This window comes from Ostrinia nubilalis, chromosome 7 (assembly GCF_963855985.1).
Source record: "Ostrinia nubilalis chromosome 7, ilOstNubi1.1, whole genome shotgun sequence".
Lineage (NCBI taxonomy): Eukaryota > Metazoa > Arthropoda > Insecta > Lepidoptera > Crambidae > Ostrinia > Ostrinia nubilalis.
Genome location: NC_087094.1, coordinates 8,055,750 through 8,075,865, shown reverse-complemented (window position 1 = coordinate 8,075,865; position 20,116 = coordinate 8,055,750). Strand labels below are relative to the sequence as shown.

The following is a 20,116-nucleotide window of genomic DNA, read 5'->3' as shown; positions in this document are numbered from 1 at the left end:
TTTTAATGAATAAAAAACGCTTCCGTGTCATTCATCGGTAAATTAGAGCGTTTATGTCCGTTGAGAGAGGCGGCATCTTTTGAAGTGCCCTCCGAATGCCCTCAATGAGCGTTCGTTTGCGTAACAGTTAGCAGCATTCCTCATCGCACCTTCTTCCTGTGTCCAGGGCTGTCACAACCAGAAGGTTTCTTCCCGTTTCGAGGGCCTGGATTCAATTCCCGGTGGAGGCAAATTTTTCTACTCGGCTTGGTTGGTGTTCTAAGTCTACCTGGCTAGCCATCACCATCTTACCTAAACCTATCGCCATAACAACAATGTTAACAACTGTTCCAGCAGTTGGAGGTACGATAGCTGTTCCTCTGTGGGTAAGGATTCCGAGTCAAGCTCGCTTCCACCTACGGCCTTATCATCACTTTCCATCAAGTAAGCTTCCTCTTTGTGGATAGAAAATAACAAAAGACGTCCACTGCTGGACAAAGGCTTATTTCCACATCGACCGATCCTAAGTTGCCCGCATTCAGGAACTTCCTGAAAACTTGAAAAAATCGTAGGTCCACTGAATAGAACTGCAAGTATTAACTATTTACATTGGTGTTCGTGTTCTAGACGTGGATGTACTCACGCACGTGGTATTGACATAAATAGATAAGCAATAAATACGAAGAAAAGGGGACTGAAGACTACTGAAGAGGTATTATATCTGCTTAAAGCATACCGCACTACTTAACACTGAAAATTGCTATTGTAGTATTAATCAAGATACTACCAAAATACTTTCAATTTATTGTTACTTAATTATAGTAAGTTTATTTTATGACAATGTGTTAATTGACTGATGATTTTTTAGCTGAAATTTATGAAATCCTAACTTGTAGGTATTACTTTTTTCCTCTTAAGAGCTTCCAATTGCATATTATGAAATATCTGTATTTCAGGAGGGACCTAAAGTTATGAGATACCGAACAAAGACAAGTGAAACTAATTATGTAATTTTGTTAGTCAAAAATATAACTTTTTATTTTGAAATTGTGCTAAATTATGTAAGTAAGGTAATAAAAGGTACCTGAACAAAAGGAAATCAGAAATAAAAAAATAAAAATAGATTAACATGATTTTATTTAGTTTATCAAATGTGTTTCGTGACAGTGCTCCGTACATACTAACAACTCGTGTTCACAAACAGTCAAAACATCAACACAACATTCCCTTTACAACAAGCTCAAAGTATACCATGAATTTATCCATTTTTTTACAAATACATTCTATGGAATGGTCAAAAACGTAATGCACAATGAAGGATGATTCAAAACGTTAGATACTAGCACCACAATTATTATTTTATCATCACAAAACAAGATAAACTAATTATTCACATTATACTGCAAATAAATAAAAAAGTATAGTTAACAAATCAAATTCAATACAATCAGTACCCACATCTGTATATCAAACACGATGGTATGTACATTATTAATTTCAAAATGTAGAAGGCATAATTCGTTTTGTGTTCAATTAAGTGATTCTGCCGTGTTTTATACTAGAAACTGGCATAAGTTAATCTAATCATTAAGCTAGTATTTACAAAAAACAATTACAACTAGGAATAATCTCATTCAATCAACGTAAAATAACTATTTCCCTATGCCACAAATACCTACAAAATATACAATTTAATAATTTCGTTGATTTTTAATAACAAATTGTATGAGATTCTTATGACTTTTATATAAATTCGATCATACCATTAAGTAATTAATTTAGGAAATTAAAAATAGATATTTTAACATTACTAATTACTAATATTTTAATAATAAGTAATCAACATGGAAAAACCACCATCACTATGAAAAATTCTTTAGCAATACCTAGAAATTATGGATTTCTCAGTCAATCTCGTCAGAATACTAAATTGGCATTTGTGGCATTGAGAAACATTAATTAAACACTTAATTAATAATCAATTAATAATCTTAATTATTATAATAATATAAAAATATAGATATCTATATTTACAGCGCAATAATTAAATTAAAATTCCTCTTCGAGTAATGACATAGGAATAGGATCAAACACTTGGTGGGTATATCTACATTTTCCGTAATATAATTAAAGTATTATTTTAAAAGTATTTGTTTTAATTTACAAAGGCATTTTTATGTAACCGTTTAAGATAATGTAAGATGGAATAAGAATCTCCTATTACGTAGATAGTAACAAATTGTTCTGATCACACAAAAAAGCCCACGAATTAAAATTGTAAGGCAAGAGTCCCTTGGAGATGTTTAGTAGACAACACCGGCCAAAAAATGTAACGAACGCTTCATAATTAGGTATTTTTACGGTTTTTCATCTTGAATTGCCTTAAGCGTCACAAAAGTCATATCGAAGAGTTTATGCACTACGCACAATAGTTTATACCCGGGTAAATAATCACTGGTTTTACCCTGCATGGGTAAATCACTGGTTTAAAGTCACGGCCACGGTTCATTTGTTTTTTGTCACTGCACATAATTACCGTGGGAGCAGTACTCTTCCTGATGCGGTCACAGGAGGGGCACCGGTGGTACACCTGGCACCAGTGGCTCTGGCACACCCTGAAGCACCCCTTGGTGGTAGTGGTGGTGGTGCATCATACCGTTCATCATCTGCTGGTGGTGCAGCATCGTGGCGTGGTGCAGTTGAGCGTGCTGCAGCGACGCGTGATCACCTTTCTCCTTCATCACGACCTCCTCGCGTTTTTTCACCTGCTTACGTTCCTTAGCCCGTCGGTTTTGGAACCATATTTTGACCTGCAACAAGAAAGCTTTTATAAACAAAAACATTATGAGTGTAATAAAAAAATAACATTAAAAGACAAAGGATCGGTGAAACCGTAATTTAAACGTGAATGCAAAATTTTTGCGGTCGGTTCTATGACAAAGGACCGCGCCCGCATTCGGCGAGTAACTCATAATTTAGTTACCGTTAGTTTTATTCCAAGAAGTAGAAAGTTGGATATCTATTTTTAACAATATTAAGGTAGCTATTTTGCAATGTTGGATGCAAAGTTCACGGTCTATTTTTTCATAGTCTAGTTTTAACTTAAATTATACTAAGTGCATTATGATAGGTCGGCACATTAATTTGTCCTCAGCGAGATTTGAGCCGCAGTCGGAGTGCTATTTATACGTCAACCATCAAGCCAGGCAAACGTCTATTTTCTTATCATGCAAAATAATGTTAATGAAAATAGAATTAAAAAAAAATATTCAGCCCTAAAAAGTGTAGCAGACGAGGTGAAAAAAATCGGCAAGACTTGGTGCGAGATCAAACGCGAAACTCAAGACCGAATGCGATGGAGGACTGTTGTGGACGCTCTCTGCCCCATCTAGGGGACATAGGACATTAATGCCCGTTTTTATCATCAATCCCTAATTTTTAAGTGACTCCTATGAATACAAAATTCTTGATATGTGTTACCATACTTCATATTAAAAATGTAAGTTACTATCACTTAAAATTTAGGGATTGATAGTGAAAACGGGCATAAGTCAAGTCCTAAAAAGTGTAGACTAGAAGTAGAGACTTAAGCCCGTATTCTCAAACGATGCTTGCTTAAGTGAAGCAGCAAATCGAACGCACAGCGTTGAATAGAGCTCTGCGATTAGTTCGTGTGTCAGCCTGTGTGTTCACGCGCACTGTGAGACCTCATAGTATGTTTGTGTATACGGTTTGTGTATAAGTTACAGTAATTTTACTTATGTTACGTAAGTAATGTTACCTGTCGTTCAGAGAGCCCCAGACTGGCCGCCAGTTCGGCCTTCCTCCGGATTGTGATGTACCGGCTGTAATGGAACTCCTTCTCGAGTTCCAACCGTTGGTGGTCGCTGTACACTACCCGGTACTTGTCCTTTGTGCGCGTTTTGCCTGTGCCAAAAGAAAAAGCTTTTTTTAGACTTATTACACCTGAAGCTTGTTAACTAAAATGTGTAAGTAATTATGTATTTCTGACTAACACTTTTTAATTCAGAATCTTCTTAATTCTTCTTTTTTTAATAACTTGAAAAAATCGAACTGCCAAAGGTGGAAATCGAGCCTTCTTAATTCTTTCAACTTATTTATTTATTTTTATTAAAGGAGAATATAAAATTGTATTATTTCATTCACCAAGAAACACAATTACAATAAAAAGATAGATCTCGAGCAACGCTACGAATTTGTGTATATCACAATGCTCAAATATAAATATTTAGGTCCTCAATTAGCATCATAGTCGTCTCTACCAAACTCATGTAAACCCAGTCTGCTGGTTTTCACATAATTATACTATTCACAATATACTTAGTCACCATAATATAAGCTCTTCTTAGTAAAAAAAAAAGAACAAAAAAGTGATTCTATCATTTTAAACGCGGCAATGGCCGTCTACATGTGGGATGATCCAAGCCCACTTATTCGGATGCATTCTGCTCTGATGCCCCGCCCACTTCCAATTCAACTTAGCACAATTTTATTCACATCAATGTTATTTTTTAGCGTAGTAATACATATATTCATTTTTCATTTATGTGTATTTAACTGGTAACTATATTCAGTTTTCATTTATGTGTATTTAACTCCTGCAGTTTTTTTCGAATGAACCTCAAACTCGATTCATTTTACTAAATCTTCGTCGATCTTTTCTTGGGTGAATTACATTTAATTAATTTAACCAATTACAGGGCATACATAGTCTATGACTTCAGATTTTTAATTTGTAAAACGGATGGACCTTAACTTTCGGTCAGTGACCAGATTTGACGAGTGAGCAGGATATAAATATAGGTACCTAAATATTTAAACTTAATTAAGTCAAGTAGAATACAAGTTACAAAATACAAACAAAGAAGCAAACAAAATAATTGATGTAATGCTTATCCAAAAATAATTAAACCATTACCTAATCCTATTATCGTAAACAAGTTATATACTTTGTGAAGTTTGCATACTTTTTGATCTTAGTCAATTATCATTTGAGTGTTTGTCTGTTAATAGGCTTGTTAGCACATTTACATTTTGTCACTAGTAATAAACTTGTAGCCGAATGCTGTGAAAAGCAATAACATGTTCAAAATGACGTTCTACTGTACATTATACTGTCAAGGGCCAAAATCTGTTTACTGACGATGTATGAATAATAGAGGTTTTTATTCGTTCGAACCGTTTTGGGGCGTTAATATGATATCATAAGCCATCATCATACATGAACATTACTTAATCAATAATGTTATCCCAATTGACATAATTATCATTAAAGAGTATTGTTTGTAAATAACACAGAACATTCACAATTGACGGGGAAAAATATGTACTAAAACAGCTCATTTATAATTTCACTTTTACTTTTAGGTTTCTCCTAACCCACTGAAGAACGGTTAAGTTAAAGAAGGCCTACGAAATTACTAATAAAGACAGCTAATGAATCCGAAAAAAACAAAAATCTTTGTGAGGTTAGAAAACAATTAGAAAATAATAGTAAAAAATAATACTGAGTTTGTTCCGGCGTTTCTTCTCAGCACTTGCCATATGTTTGTCTCGAAGCGCTGGTAGGGCCCAAAAGATAAGGAGACATGTAAAGTGCCCCATAAGGGCTACCTTTTCTTTTTTTTATTATTTTCTATTGACGTTCATAAGTGCCACTTGTGGTCTAAACTGAATAAATATTTTTTGATTTTGATTTTGATTTTGATTGATAAATAAATAAAACATCGACTGTGCAATTATGAAGCAAAAGAAAAGTGCGAAAGACGCGATAATTCTTCGGTTTATCATTTGTAAGGCGTGTCATGCTGTAGCGAAAGTAGAAAGAATTGAGGATTCTCACTAAAGCACTGATAAAGCTAGCTATTAGACAGCTAACGATAAAATCAAAAATCAAGAAAGCAATTGAACACCAACTCTACTTATGAACACCAAACGCAAACCTCTTATGCGAACACGATATAAATTAGTCAGTATATCGTTTGTAAAGCGTGTTATACTCATAGCATAAGACGGTAGGAGGAATATAGGCTTCTCCGAACTCACTAAAGCATGGATAAGTTACAGACAGCCTATCAAAATACGATGACATCAAAAATCTTAATTGCGATAAAAACAATTGAATTTCGACTTCACAACGAAAAACAAATGCGGTTTGCGTTTGGTTTTCTTGTGCGAATGACGCGATAATTCGTCGGTTTATCGTTTGTAAAGCGTTATAGTACTGTAACGAGAGGGTAGGGGGGGTCCCACTCCCGTCCCGAGGGCTCGATAACGTAAATCCAGGCGGCGAGAAGAGAGGCGGCGCGACAGAGGGCTTAGCGGGTTCAAGCGGGACCACACCTCGAGACGGAAAATATTTTGACGACGAATATTTGGGCTGTCATTATGTCAAATCTAGGTACTCTTTTGTTTTAGATGATTTGGATTTGTGGATTTTTTTATGAAGAACCTAATAGTTGAAACGAAGACTAGGTCAGGGCGAATCTAAGAAGACTAGGGCAGGTAGGTACAAATACTGCAGGGACAAGTATCAATGTGACAAAATAAAGGTACATAAACTCAAACAAACCATAAAAGTTTGTTAAAAATTCAGGTGTGGTAAAACAGTTTCAAAAAGAGATATGGATCCGTCGAAAGGTAGAAAAGACTCAAAGTCTCGAACCTTTGGAAAAAGCAATTATTTGGTTGGATTAATGTTTTCTTTACATAAAATAAAACTAGTATCAAAAACGTCCTCTTGTTTGGTTTTTGGTTAAAAAGGAATATTTACTCAAAGATAGAGCAAAGGCGTTAACGAGCTACGTAAGCGCTGTTTCAGTCTTATCACTAACACAACATAGGTGCAATATGACTATTCCGTATGATCACCATTCGCAATCGTACTTCAATGACACAGGATCTATTTCAACTCGTAACAGATTAACAGCTAAACTTCGGTTTTTTGCGGGATTTACGTATTTACGGGATTCCCCATTATAAAGTGACATGAAACTTTTTTGTAAAATTTGTTTACTATTTTTATCTCACTCGTAGATTTCTCAACACGTAAAATTACTGAGATACGTAGATCTGTGTACATAACACTAAGACATAGCTCAGGTGTCTGGTTGTGTACTCGGAGTGTGTAAATATTTCTTATCTCTGTATTAAGAACATCATAAATTATGTTTGTCACTTGCTAGAGAATTCAGAGTGGAATTACACATTTGCGTAATGTTTAAATTTCAAATACAAGATTTTACATGCATTTTATAGTTTGATAATGAAGTGCTTCTCATCATGAAAAGTTGCAATAATATCTTACACAAAACACAATAACTAAAAAAGAATATCTAGGTAAACCTGGTACTTTCTCGGCTCGGCAGAACCAGGTTTTTCATGATCTAAGGCTCTGAACAAATAGTGTAATCGTAGCGTAATGTTTACCACTATATATCATTACATTTCATATCGCATTATCGCATAATACAACGAAAAAAGATGATTTACACACATCGCTTTTACACGTAGGTCAAAAGTCAACAACGCTGACACGTCGTCCTACATCACTTCGAAGTGTTGATAAACTCTTTGGAGTTTGTGTTCTTTCGAATGACAGAAAATTATAACTTAAATAAATTTCCTGTTAGATGAGCAAACAAAAGGGATGGCGGAGAACTGGTAAAGCAAACAGATGCACTATCTATAGGCGATGCAGAGTTTGATAGCAGGCGTTAATTTTAGAAGCAAATGCGCGGGCGCCGCTTTGTTCGTACCTTTGAATGTAGGAATTTGTCATGTTGGGTGTTTCTAATTCCAAACTCACAATATGTAGAGCTTTAAACGGGAATGAAAAATTTATGACGGTTGTATTGCTATTGTTTTATTGGTTAAGCTCTACATTTCATATGCAGAAGTGGGTTACGGATTAAGTACGGAAGATGATTTAGTTAGAACAGATTTTGCGACAGGCCCTAATCAAATAAGGAGAAAAGGAAATACCTTAAAATTTTGACTTCTGAACAGAAATGAATAAGAACTCGTAATTAATATTTTAGAAAAATCCTTTTGAAGTTGAAAATATCAACTTGTTGTAACAACAGTGAGTACCTTTAAACAAACGAAATCGCGAGTAGCCGCTGTATTGTAATGTAGAGTCCCAAGATGTAAACCACAGTGAATTTTTCAATAAGGCTTGAGCTTACCAAACCGTTACGTTCATTGAACTGCATTGTCATCTGTGATTGAAATAATCTTTCGGCAACATCACAGACTAAATTCACACTTTGATACAAAGGTCAAATTTCCCAATCCATTATTATAGATGAAAATTGAGACATGGCCATTCTACCCAAAAGTTGTGGGCACAGCGCGGGCGGGCCGAGGGCGGCGTGTTTGGATAGCGGCTATCGCGGGCAAATAGATAGCTGCACACCAGATAAAGCGGGATGCGAGACTCGGGTACAGTCAGGTGCAAAAACACGAGCCATACCATCCTTATGTCGATGGAAAAGGATCTAGAAGCGGACACGCGCGCCGCACTGTACAAGGCTCGCGGGACGCAGGTAGACGACGCCAGACAAAAAGACCACCAAAACTTTTAATGTAACATGGAATACCGACGGTAGGTCGACTATGTATTGAAAGAGGCGAGTTGGTAGTTGGGATTGGAGAATTGCCCGCAAAAATCTATTTATTTACGTTTTCAAAATATGTAATGTATGTAATTGAGTAATTGACCTTTAAATTATGTATAAAAATATGAGCTTAAAATATTAAGGAAGCTTCAAAATATTTTAATGCGTTTGATATCATTGACATTGATTAAATGAAAATCCTTTTATGGAACATTCATTAATACGAGTTCCTACTTACATACTTATTCATAATTTTGAAATGGTATAAGTTTCATACATAATTTGTACACTTCATAATATGTAACAAACGTCAGAGTTATCTATTTCTCTTATTTACTTGTGGTAAACAATAATTATCATTGTGATTTCTTGCTAACACTAAACAAGATTGACTGAAAACTAATAAAACATAAAATATTCAATCTAACTCACTACCTATACTAGGTATTTAGAAATTACTTGATAAACGACGTGCCTTCTTAATGTGTATTTTCAATAGGTATTTGTCATAGTTTGCACTTGATAATGTAAATTACTTTTACTCAAACACCACCAGTGATTATCTTTCATTTATCGTACCTAACTGAAATCTAGGTTGAAATCACTTTTCAGGCAATCAAGAGAGACAAAATTATCAAAAATTACCTTGAAATTGTTCTAGTTCTAAGTATGAATATCATCCATTAGCGATATTACTCGTAAACCCTTAAAAAAGAGAAAAATTATTTCTCAAACTAAGCAATTAATTACATTTATGAAGTTAGAAAGAAAATATTCATAAAGACAGTCATAAAATCATAACTCTACAGAAAGGAATCTGAAACAAACACTGAACATTCGTTCCCACGATAAATCACTCAGGACTTGGAATATCTTTATAGTGCCTTACTATTTATAATGTTAAACACCGTACCATAAACAATCGTAAAGTTAGGCCATAGCCATTGCAACATAATACTAAGTATGCTCATACTTATTAAAACAATTTACAGTCAACACGATAACGCTCATTCAATTTGACGCGCTAATCGTGTCTCAATATTGTTTTGTTTAGATTATGGTCATAAATCTGATTTTAGCCAGCAATTAGGCTTTTTTAAGAGGCTGGATGAGGGCAGCGCAGGACCGTTCACTATGGAAAACCTTGGGGGAGGCCTATGTCCAGCAGTGGACGTCATTTGGCTAAAACGACGACGACGACGACGCTTTTTTATAGAGAACAAAGAAGGTATTTGAAGCATCACACCATTGCAGAAGAAACTGGTGTTCAATGTCACAGTCTGATAGAATATTTCACCTAAAATCAATCTACTCAAAGATTGATATCAGTTCAATTAATCAGATATTCCGTATCTTCATGTGTATGTACCTATGTACGAGTACTCAAATAAAGATGTTCTTTTGCATGTTATTCTATTATTAAAAGAAAATACAAAAAATAATATTGTACCCTTTTTTAGAGACAGAGCTCTACCTACACATTAGATAAACCTTTAGGAAACATGGTTTAGTTAGATCAAAGGAAATATAACTACAAAACAAAGATAATAGCAGATAGTACAGTATTAAGTGGTATTTCAGAATAGTTAACTATCGACTTACAATAATCGTATTTTTGTAAAACGGTATACGAGTACAAATCCATTTACTTTATCGCGATTGTGCGTGATAACGATGGACTGTCTCACGGCGGTACATCTTTTTTTAATTAAGTATCGATACATGGCGGTCCCTTTAATTTCGCCATTGATACCATCGACTAATAACTACACGTGTTGTGCGTATCGAACACAGAATCGCTTGTCGGACATAGGGCGTGAATACTGAATGGAAAACAATTAATCGACTCGTTATCAGCCGTCGGACACTTTGTCGGCCTGCCGAAATCCTGCGTACTGTTAATACGCGATAAATATCGATAGCGGCGCCTTTGAACGTGTTGACTCAATCCCGCGTCATATCGTGTACTTGCCTTCTTGTAATGCGTTTTTGATGGACGAGGGAGCGGCGGTATCAGCAAGATTAGCCACTTTGATAATGTAAATGCTCTCTAGAAATTGATTCGATTCCTGAAAGATATGCTTGAGATGAGATTTGATTGCTTAGTGAAGTATCTCTTGAGCTCTGTGTTATTGCCAGTATCTAAAAATGTCCACGGTAAAGAAATGTCGTGGAGGACAAACCCATCTTTATATTTTTCTCAGAGAAAAGAATACCTACGTGTAGTTTGGTTGGTAATAAATGATGACGTTTCAGGCGAGCTTTGATTTCAAATTATTATTCATATTTAATTATTTTTTCCATGAAAGAGTAACAACAAGTTTCAGTATCATTTCCTCTATTAATCAAATCAAAAAGAACATCCAAAATTATTGTAATCTTTAACTTATGTACTTAATTAATACAATGTAGAGTCGTGAAAGTCCGTATTTCTTATGGCGATGTGTAGAATAGAAACATGAAAGTAGCATAATAAGTATATGGAAAATACCGCATGGCAAATCGCTCGATATCTCACTTTGATTTCCGGGAGGATTAATTGTGAAAACAAAGTTCTTAATTGAAGGTCCTCTGAAAAATCCGACTTTAGCTATCAACGATTACTTACTTCGAAAAATGACGATCTCTGTGTTGTCTATAGCGTTTATTTTCTATTTCATCGTGACGGGGAGGGCTCTGAGGGTACGAGGGCCGGAGGGCGGGTCATAAAGCGACCAACTTTATGCGCGGCTTTGCCTCTATTAGGGCCGGCCAACGCACACAACATTATTTTAACGCCCATACAATGAGCTGTGAATCGTTAACACAACACGTTACTTTTATGTCTATTCTTTGTCAATTTAACTTTTTATTTGGTTACAAAAACGCAAGCAATATTCGTCTCGCGAATTAATTTACATAATAACTAAAAGAGAGATGGTCAATGGTCATCTAAAGGAGCGCTAAACCAATGCGGGGAAACCAATTCGGTTTGGTAATATTATTTGTGCGGTTACTGCCTTACCGAATAATAGTGATGTAAAGGCGAATGCAGAAGTGTGTTGGCCTGACCCCGATCATTCATTACATTCGATTCCATACGATTAATATTACCTATGCATGTAGCGAATTCACTAACGCTACTTCACTACATAGTATAAAACAAAGTCGCTTTCCGCTGTCTGTCCCTGTGTATCTTTAAAACCACGTAATCGATTTAATGCGGTTTTTTTTAATAGATAGAGTGATTCAAGAGGACGGTTTATATAATATGTATATTTAGCACCCGTGCGAAGCCGGGGCGGGTCACTAGTAATTAACAATTTGTTCTCTAAATATGTGGCTTAAAAAGAATCCTTAATATCCAGTCCACAGCAACAGCTAAATTGATTTATTTTTAGATCTTTTCGTAAAAAGACACATAGGTATTGTTTGAAGACTAAATTAGGCCCATTTTATCAAGAAATTTACAATTCATCACTTCTGTTGTGACTTGAGACAAACAAACAAATGTTCAGTGCGATGCATCATTACGCAAAATGACGGTAACAAAACGTGACTGATGGCAAACAGTGCGGCTGCGTCATTGTTACGTCTACCATCTTGCTGGCCTGTCGTTAATCTTCTTTGACATTATTGCTAAAATAATCACACGCTGTGTGACTCCAAAAGTGGAGACAAGACGTCAAAAAGATTAGTTACGACGTCAAACAATGATCAGCCTACTGTTCGCTCCTATTTTTTGCGACCGCCCGCGGGCTCCCCACCACGAAAGTAAGTAATAGGCTTATAAGTCACTGATAAGTTTAAAGTTTCTATTTAGACAACAAAGATAGAGAGAGGCGTTGAAAGCATTCATCTTAGCGAGCGTGAAGCGGTGACATGCGCCCCGCAGAGTAAGTCAGCCCACCGTTTAGTGAATGTGAGTGAGATATATTTCTCCGAACTGGACCGGGTTGTACAAACACGACCTAATGTTAAACACCGACAAGAATGCATACTAAGATTACTGATAGTAGTATTTTAAAAGGGTGACAAAACTGCAAACAATAGGTATCAACAATTCTACAATGTATTGAACAATTGACTGATAATAAAATTGGACAACAATACATATTTGGACTAACTAGACTAGATTGAAGTAGCTTTTAGTTGCGCTATTTACAAATAAAAATTAAAAGATGTGATAGCTCTACAGTCCAATACTATATTACTACAATAATAATATTAATTTATTCATATATTTACTCTTTATTAATAAAATAAATTAGATGCTAATATTTTCAAACGAAATGTGTGAATTATCTTAAATTACGATCTAAAAAAATCACACAAATCAAAATTCGCGATGTGACCCCGCTTTATAATATCAGACATTCATACCGTAACATTTCAACACCGCCTTGACTTTTATAAGCCGTGCCAACTAGCTCTAACCGCATCGACTGCAACTTGAAATAAAGTACAATATTACTGTGGCGCAAAGTTGGCAAAGATTTAACTCGTGCGGTCTCTAGGGCGCCGTTCGCGGTGATTGTCGCTCGGAGCCGCCCCCGTCGGGCCCGGGATACGGGATTTATCCCGGGATTAATTGCTCACTCCGTGCACTCGATCCCAAGGCACGCGTTAACACAGAACGGTTCCAGTAAACGCAAAATAACATCTAATGTTATGCTCAATGATTATTATTATTGCGCTCTCGAAATAGCTTGAGAGAATTACGAATGCATTGAATGTAATATTATATGGTACAGCTAAATGTTCTGCCGGTCAATAAAGCAATGAGGGTTTAAAAATTTTAGGGAGTTGGCTCCTAAACAACATCTACGAGTAACAATAAGCCTATTAACTATCTGTCTGTTTTTTGTTTTAACTGCTGAAACAATTAAGATGTAACAGAGATAGATTGTATAAAATAAAAGTTTCAGAAAAGTTGTAAAGATCTTGCTATTTAAAAAGTTGTTTTTGATCGCGAAACATGTGAAAGTCTACGACAGACCATATCCATAAATCGCAGAAATCCATGCATCATGTTTATAAAGAGGATTTATGAATGAGAAGAATAAATTAGTTTTTAATTAACTTGTCATGACATAAAAAACGAAATTAAGGTGCTTTTCTTTCTTTTAAGCACTAGAAATGCACAACCAAGACAAGTCTTAGTTATAAAATGAAATAGCGAATAAAATTTGCACAGACAAATATGTACCTACGCTACGCCTAAAAGTCTAATTGACGAACAAAAACGTATTACGTAATGAGGATCATTTCGATTTTTAGCTGTGAATGCAGATTTATAGGTCTAAGAAATCCTTAATATACAGTCCAAAAATTTTTGTTCTACGACAAAAATTTACGAAGTTATGGCCAAATTACTAAAAAAGTTCACTGACCGCCCGGCGCGGGCCCGATGACGTCACTGTATCCGATCCCAACGCTGCCGGCGTACTGCGTGGATAGAAAATATTTTTTTCTAGCCAAACTATCAGTTTTAGAGAAAAAGTTGTTATGACATTTATTCATCAGAATAAAGTAAGCTATCGATAGGTAATTTTTTAAAATAGAAATTGTGAAAAATATCGCAAAAAATCCAATCCGAAACGATTCCATTGAATCGTATGAGCGTATGGATTTTTTGGCGTATATTTGGCGATTTATTCAAATAAAGTGTTCATAAGTGTTGTTAAAGTCATATCTTCGTCCAAGTAAAATATAAAAATGTATAAATATTAATTTATTTACTTCTAACAATAAGTATATAGCTGAGGCAGATACACTCTGCCTAGACTACAAGCAAGACATTGCTATGAAGATCATTTCGATGTACGTACACGCAATACCTACCTGTTATTTAGTTTTTCTGAGTTAAACCTACGTACCTACCTATCTATTCGCCGTTCTCATGGGCGGGCCAGCTGCTCCCTCCTGGAAATCTATTTAATCTTAGCCTAGAAGCTGGGTATGACTCCCCCGCCCCTCTCCTCTCCTCAGGTCATAAGCTGGGCATGACTTCCCCCTCGACCAGAAGTCGGGTAAGGCTTGCCCCTCCCCCCAGGCCATAAGCATAAGCTGGGTATGACTTATCCCCCCCCCCCCCCCCCCAGGCCAGAAACTGGGTATTAGCACTCATATTATGTATTATTATGTTCAATACAAACAATCATAAAGTTACACTCGCCCCAACCGCGTCTCCGCATTCCATCGAATCCTATAAAAATGTGGTTTTTGGACACAGCGATACTTATTTTTCACAATTTTTATTTTTTTAAATTACTGGTCGATAGGTTACTTTATTTTGATGAATAAATGTTATTAAAAGTTTTTTTCTAAAACTGATAGTTTAGCTGGAAAAAAATATTTTCCATCCCTATAGTACGCCGGCTGCGCTCGATTCGGATATAGTGACGTCACGCGGCCCTGCGTACGTTGACTTTTAGCGGCAAAAACGGCCTATGTTTATTACTTAATATCTTCATAAGTAATGGTCCGATTTGGATAATTCAAAAAGATATATCTTTCTTATGTCTTAAAGGTTAACGTAGATACTAGTTTTATTGAATTTTCTACAACAGTACTGATCCTCATTGCAAAAATAGTAATTAATTTAAAGCCAACTCGTAATACTAGTTTACAAACCGTAACATTTACCATCTAGGCAAACCAGTTTCTCATCGGTGTAATGTTTTATGGTCAATTTCCTTTGACATGGCATTTGGGCTGTATTTTTTCTCAAATTCAGATGTAGGTTATAAGATGAATCTAATGAAAAAGCGTTATTGAAGCTTAAACAAGTTGCTCTAGTGACAGATTAATAACCATGTTAAATTGAGAATGACATTTTCATAATGAATTAGTGGATCAAATGTCCCATACATTTGGTTATGAATTAGTGTCTTAATGAAAAATTTCAGTCTTTTACGAATTTTGATCATAATTTCATGGGCAGGGATTATGTTTTTTTTATAAAAAAGATTATAGTAATTTGTTATTACACACAAAACGGGATCCGGGGAACCCGCGTTCGCAGTGTGCGCAGACCCTATTATTTTCTTTTAATTACATGTGGAAATCCTGTAAAAGTTGGTACAACCGTTTCGGATATTAGTTATTTTAAAAGTTTTTCGTTTATCTCATCATCAGATCATTTAGGATTGCAGGAGCACAATCAAGTCAATCAATCAAAATAAGATTTAGCTTACACACCCTACGCTGGCCAGACGGGTTAGAGAGGTTTTGTGAACTAGGTACCTACTCATTTTGCTTATTTCCATTTAGTAAAATGTTACTATTTTTGACATTACAAAGAAATACCTTATGGGCAATATTCAGGAAATTAAAGTTATGCTATACAGAAAATATACATAATTATTATGATATTACGGTAATGAAGTGAATGTTTAGCACATATGACGTTGAAGCACGTCTTGAAAGGTGTTAAGATGTTAATATTTTTATTAGTATTTAATATTAATATTATGTATAATGTGCGCATGAAATATCTGTTTTCCCAACGATTACTTAAGTGAAGTTGTGTAATTTAAAATGTTCTAGTATATTTTTTACAACTTCAGCATACGGATGATTGCAGATCACTATACAGGGTGTTAGGTAAATGGGTATATGAGCCGACACTAGCCCATGTTAACATGGGCATATAAATGATATATGGTGAAGTCAGAAATTTGATATCATCATTTTTTTTTTTTTTTAATTTTATAAAATCCGATTTGTATGAAAATTAAAATTGGAGTGTATGAAAATAAAGACTGGAGTGTGGTGGTATAACAACCATGTTTGAGGCAATTTTGTTCAAATAAACAAATAGAATAAGTAGTAGTGGAGGTAACTACAGTTCTCAATTCATTTGTTTTATTGACAACGCAACATTCATTGTATCTAATTCTTTATTATATACTTGTTTGCCTTGAGGAGATGCTAAAAATACAAAAATACGTTCGTATAAGTGCTATAATAAAATTATGTTGCCTTTTTAGATTTCACTAAAATTAATCCTTTAAGTTTACATGCCTAAATGTAAATATAATGTTTAATCAGGAATACGCTTATTAATTAATCCCTTTATTTATTAGGTACACGGAAAACATTCCTTAGAGCTTTTGAAAGTTTGCTTCATTTTTTTTAAATAGGTATGTCGTGATCACAGTAAAATATACCTAAACAATGAGTTATTTTATTAAGTAGTTTTAAAAAACAAGTTTTTAATTTTTATCAACCAACGCGAGAGAACAGCTTTTATTTGTAACAATACTTGTGCCCGAAAGAACTGGAAGTGATAACAAAAGTTTCACATTTTTAATTAATTACTTACTACGAATTTTCGTAGCAAATAAAGATTTTATTTTAGCAAACATGTTATTTTCAAAACAGAGGTTTTGAGATACTGACTTGGTCCATAAACGTATTTTTAAGTGCGTACCTACTAAACAAACAAAAATATTTAAGAAATGATTTTAAAATGAAATGTCCAATTTTAAGTTGATGCTACGAACTTTTCGTAGCAAAACAAATTACCTAATCAATTTCACATAATACTACATTTCTATGAAAAGAGGTTTCATTCATAAATTTAATTATAAACAAATTGACAACAAAAGTATCATATGACTTAATAAGGCTAATAATAAGTTTTATAGCTGTACAGTTCATAATACCTACTTAATATTATGATCTTAATTTATGTCAACCATAAAATCATACTAATTACCTATTATATCATTAGCATAATTAATAATAAACAAGCTTTATTCGTTTATCGAATGGTCCCTATAAATCACCAATTTGTGGGTAGTTGGGTAAAATTTTGACAACAACAATATTCCCGCGCGGCGCTCAGTCCGCCGGCAATGTTTTTAACTCATTTCTATTAAAAATACAAACTTTAATGTTAGAAACAAAATTAAAGTTTGTTTAATTTTATAAACGCAAACTTTAAAAAACCTATTTCATATACATAGTAAATAAATATACAAAGATGTTTGTATACATTTTTTTCAGAGTTTTCAGGCTTTGATTAACAGCCGATTGTAAATTCAGGTACCTATTACGAATACCTTATATCATAGTAGGTACATAATGCTACAAACCTGGATTAGGTTGTGTCTGATAATTAGGTTTCTTCATCCATTCATACGGGGAGCGCGGCGGTGCCGGCGGCTGCGCGGGCCTCGAGCCTGGAGAACCTTCCCCTGGGCTGGCTAGGTCTCCCCTCGCCGGGGAAGGAATATCCGCGATCTCCCGGTCTCCCGGCTCTCTCTTAGGGAAGTGGTGCGGATCCGGCGCCCACTCCCCGCCGGCCGGCGCGCTGTTCCACGCGCACCACTGCTGCTCCTCAAAGTTCTGGTGCTGCCAGCCGTACCAGCCGCCGCCGTATTGCCCGCTCTTGCCTTGGTACATGGCGAGCGGATTAACGTAATTCACCATGCTTCGATCACCGTCCGAGCATCGCACACACACTCGCCGTCACAACACTGTCGGTTCGCCACCGATGCACGATACACTTCACGGGCCGTAGCGATAGTGACTGAGTGAGGTGAGCGGTCGGAGCTGGCAGCCGCCGGCAAGCGGGAGGGGCGCTGCCTGACACGAGGGGCGGACTCGGCCCCGGCCAATGGGGCGCCGCGGCTCCGCCTTACCCGCGAGCCCCGCTCACATTTAATTTGCCTAATTACAACAAAAATAATGAACATCGCTGTAATGAAGCCGACCCGTCCGATTTTACCGGTTAGATACTGCCAATATGTAATCGTAGTAAAGTTCCAAATGCAATTTTTACAAACCTATTAAAGTTACCCTAAAATCTGGATGCGGCCGCAGCGCAGGGACGGACATTTTAGAAATCCTCGGGGGAGGCCTTTGTCCAGCTGTGGACGTATTTTGGTTGAAACGGACACAAATCACAGGTACTTACCTACTTACCTTAAAATATTAATATACCTACCTAGGCGAATATTCTTAATTTAAGGTCCACTGCATGCATGATACAGGCATGCATTTATCATGTTCAATGGTTATTTTCAGTTGGGTAAAACCAGAGTGATATTTTTTTTAATAATGCGATGATAACGCAAAAAGAGCCGCAGGCTTCAATGCGCAAAAATTATAGCCGAAGCTTTTTTTACCAAGCTTTTTTAAAATGTATGAAAATTAAACAATATTTTTTGAAATTAAATGCCCATAGATTAAATAAAATATTATTCGATTACCGGCCGATTTTTTAATTGTATAAAGAATTGAAGAATAAGTTTGCCACATCCACATTCATAGTTTCAATATGGGAAACATCCCAAAATAAAAAAATATTCTTCAATTAAAAGAAGAAAGTAGGTACGTAAAATTATTACAATAAGCACTGTTTTCTTTTGTATCTACTCGTAGCGTTTCGTAGTCGTCGTAGCGCTATTTTTTATTAGTTGATAGGACTTTATCATTATAATAATTTGATCATTTAATTATTAGCTTTTACTTTCAAATTATTTCATAGCTAGGTGGTCGGACCTGGCGAATAAAAGGCCGTGGGTTCAAATAGTTGTTTGTTTTTACAAGTTTAAAAAACATTTAAGAAATATTTAGCTTTATTAAAAGTAAAAATTAAAACAATTTCTGAATTTTATCTAAAAAATAACAATAATATAATAATAGACCGGACCGATAGTGCAATGGATGAAAGAGCTGCCAATGCAACTGAGTTTCAGTTCCCGCTCGAGTCAAAAATTATTATAATTTTTTTTCGGCTTTCGTCAGTCGCGTCTTATTTTTTTTAATTATTTTTTGATTCCATGAAAATACAGGGTGAATCCAGGGTGATTTTGTTATCATTATCTAAATTTTTTTAATAAGCTCTATAGAACAATTAAAAAATACAACTAATTATCTTAATTATTCTAAATCGCGGTTTTTTTCGCGAAAAAAAATATTGGTAATCTAATTTGCAGGTGCCCACTGCCTATGTTAATTTTTACAGGTTAAGGCTTATTTTCGCGTACCATTGCGTCTATTAAGCTTTGTAGTAAACTGTATGTACTTATTTTTCTATGAACGAAGCAAATTATCCACGTGAGCCTATTTTGAAACCGCGCGCAGCCGATAAAAATTTGATATTTGAAAAAAATATATTGTTTTTTTACGTAAATCGATTAAGTTACTGATTCTGAGTCGGTCCTAAAAATTTGGATACTGATAACAAAATCACCCTGTATATGTTACGGTTAATGTGATAAATTGAAAATTATTAATAATAACCGGTTATTATGAATAATTACCGACAGTCGCGGTAAAAGTGATAAATTAATCACATTTAACAGTGATTGTTTAATAATTAAAGCTTAGTACTAAAAAAATTCATAAAAGAGAACAACATCTTGTGTACGTGCTCGTGTACGGCCAAACTTTTGAACGTTTTGATATCATATATTAATATAATTTGGCATAATGAGTTTGGAATGTTTCTTGCATAATATTACTTTTCCATGATGCATATAACATAATGTTTTGATTTAAAG

At 35.2% G+C, this 20,116-nt stretch overlaps 1 protein-coding gene across 2 annotated transcripts; it reads right to left on the bottom strand.

The window, feature by feature from the left end:
• Nucleotides 1-1,099: 1,099 nt before the first annotated feature.
• On the bottom strand, nt 1,100-18,125 carry LOC135073590 (homeobox protein CDX-1). 2 transcript variants are annotated; one of them, XM_063967755.1, is made up of 3 exons: nt 17,702-18,125; nt 3,761-3,924; nt 1,100-2,789 (listed from the first exon to the last, which is right to left on the bottom strand). In XM_063967755.1, exons 1-3 carry the CDS (start codon nt 18,036-18,038, stop codon nt 2,544-2,546), a joined length of 747 nt encoding a protein of 248 aa, XP_063823825.1. In that variant the 5' UTR covers nt 18,039-18,125; the 3' UTR covers nt 1,100-2,543. The 2 variants fall into 2 exon arrangements, with proteins under 2 accessions (XP_063823825.1, XP_063823826.1); XM_063967756.1 differs by having other exon boundaries at nt 3,761-3,906.
• Between the last annotated feature and the right edge of the window lie 1,991 nt (nt 18,126-20,116).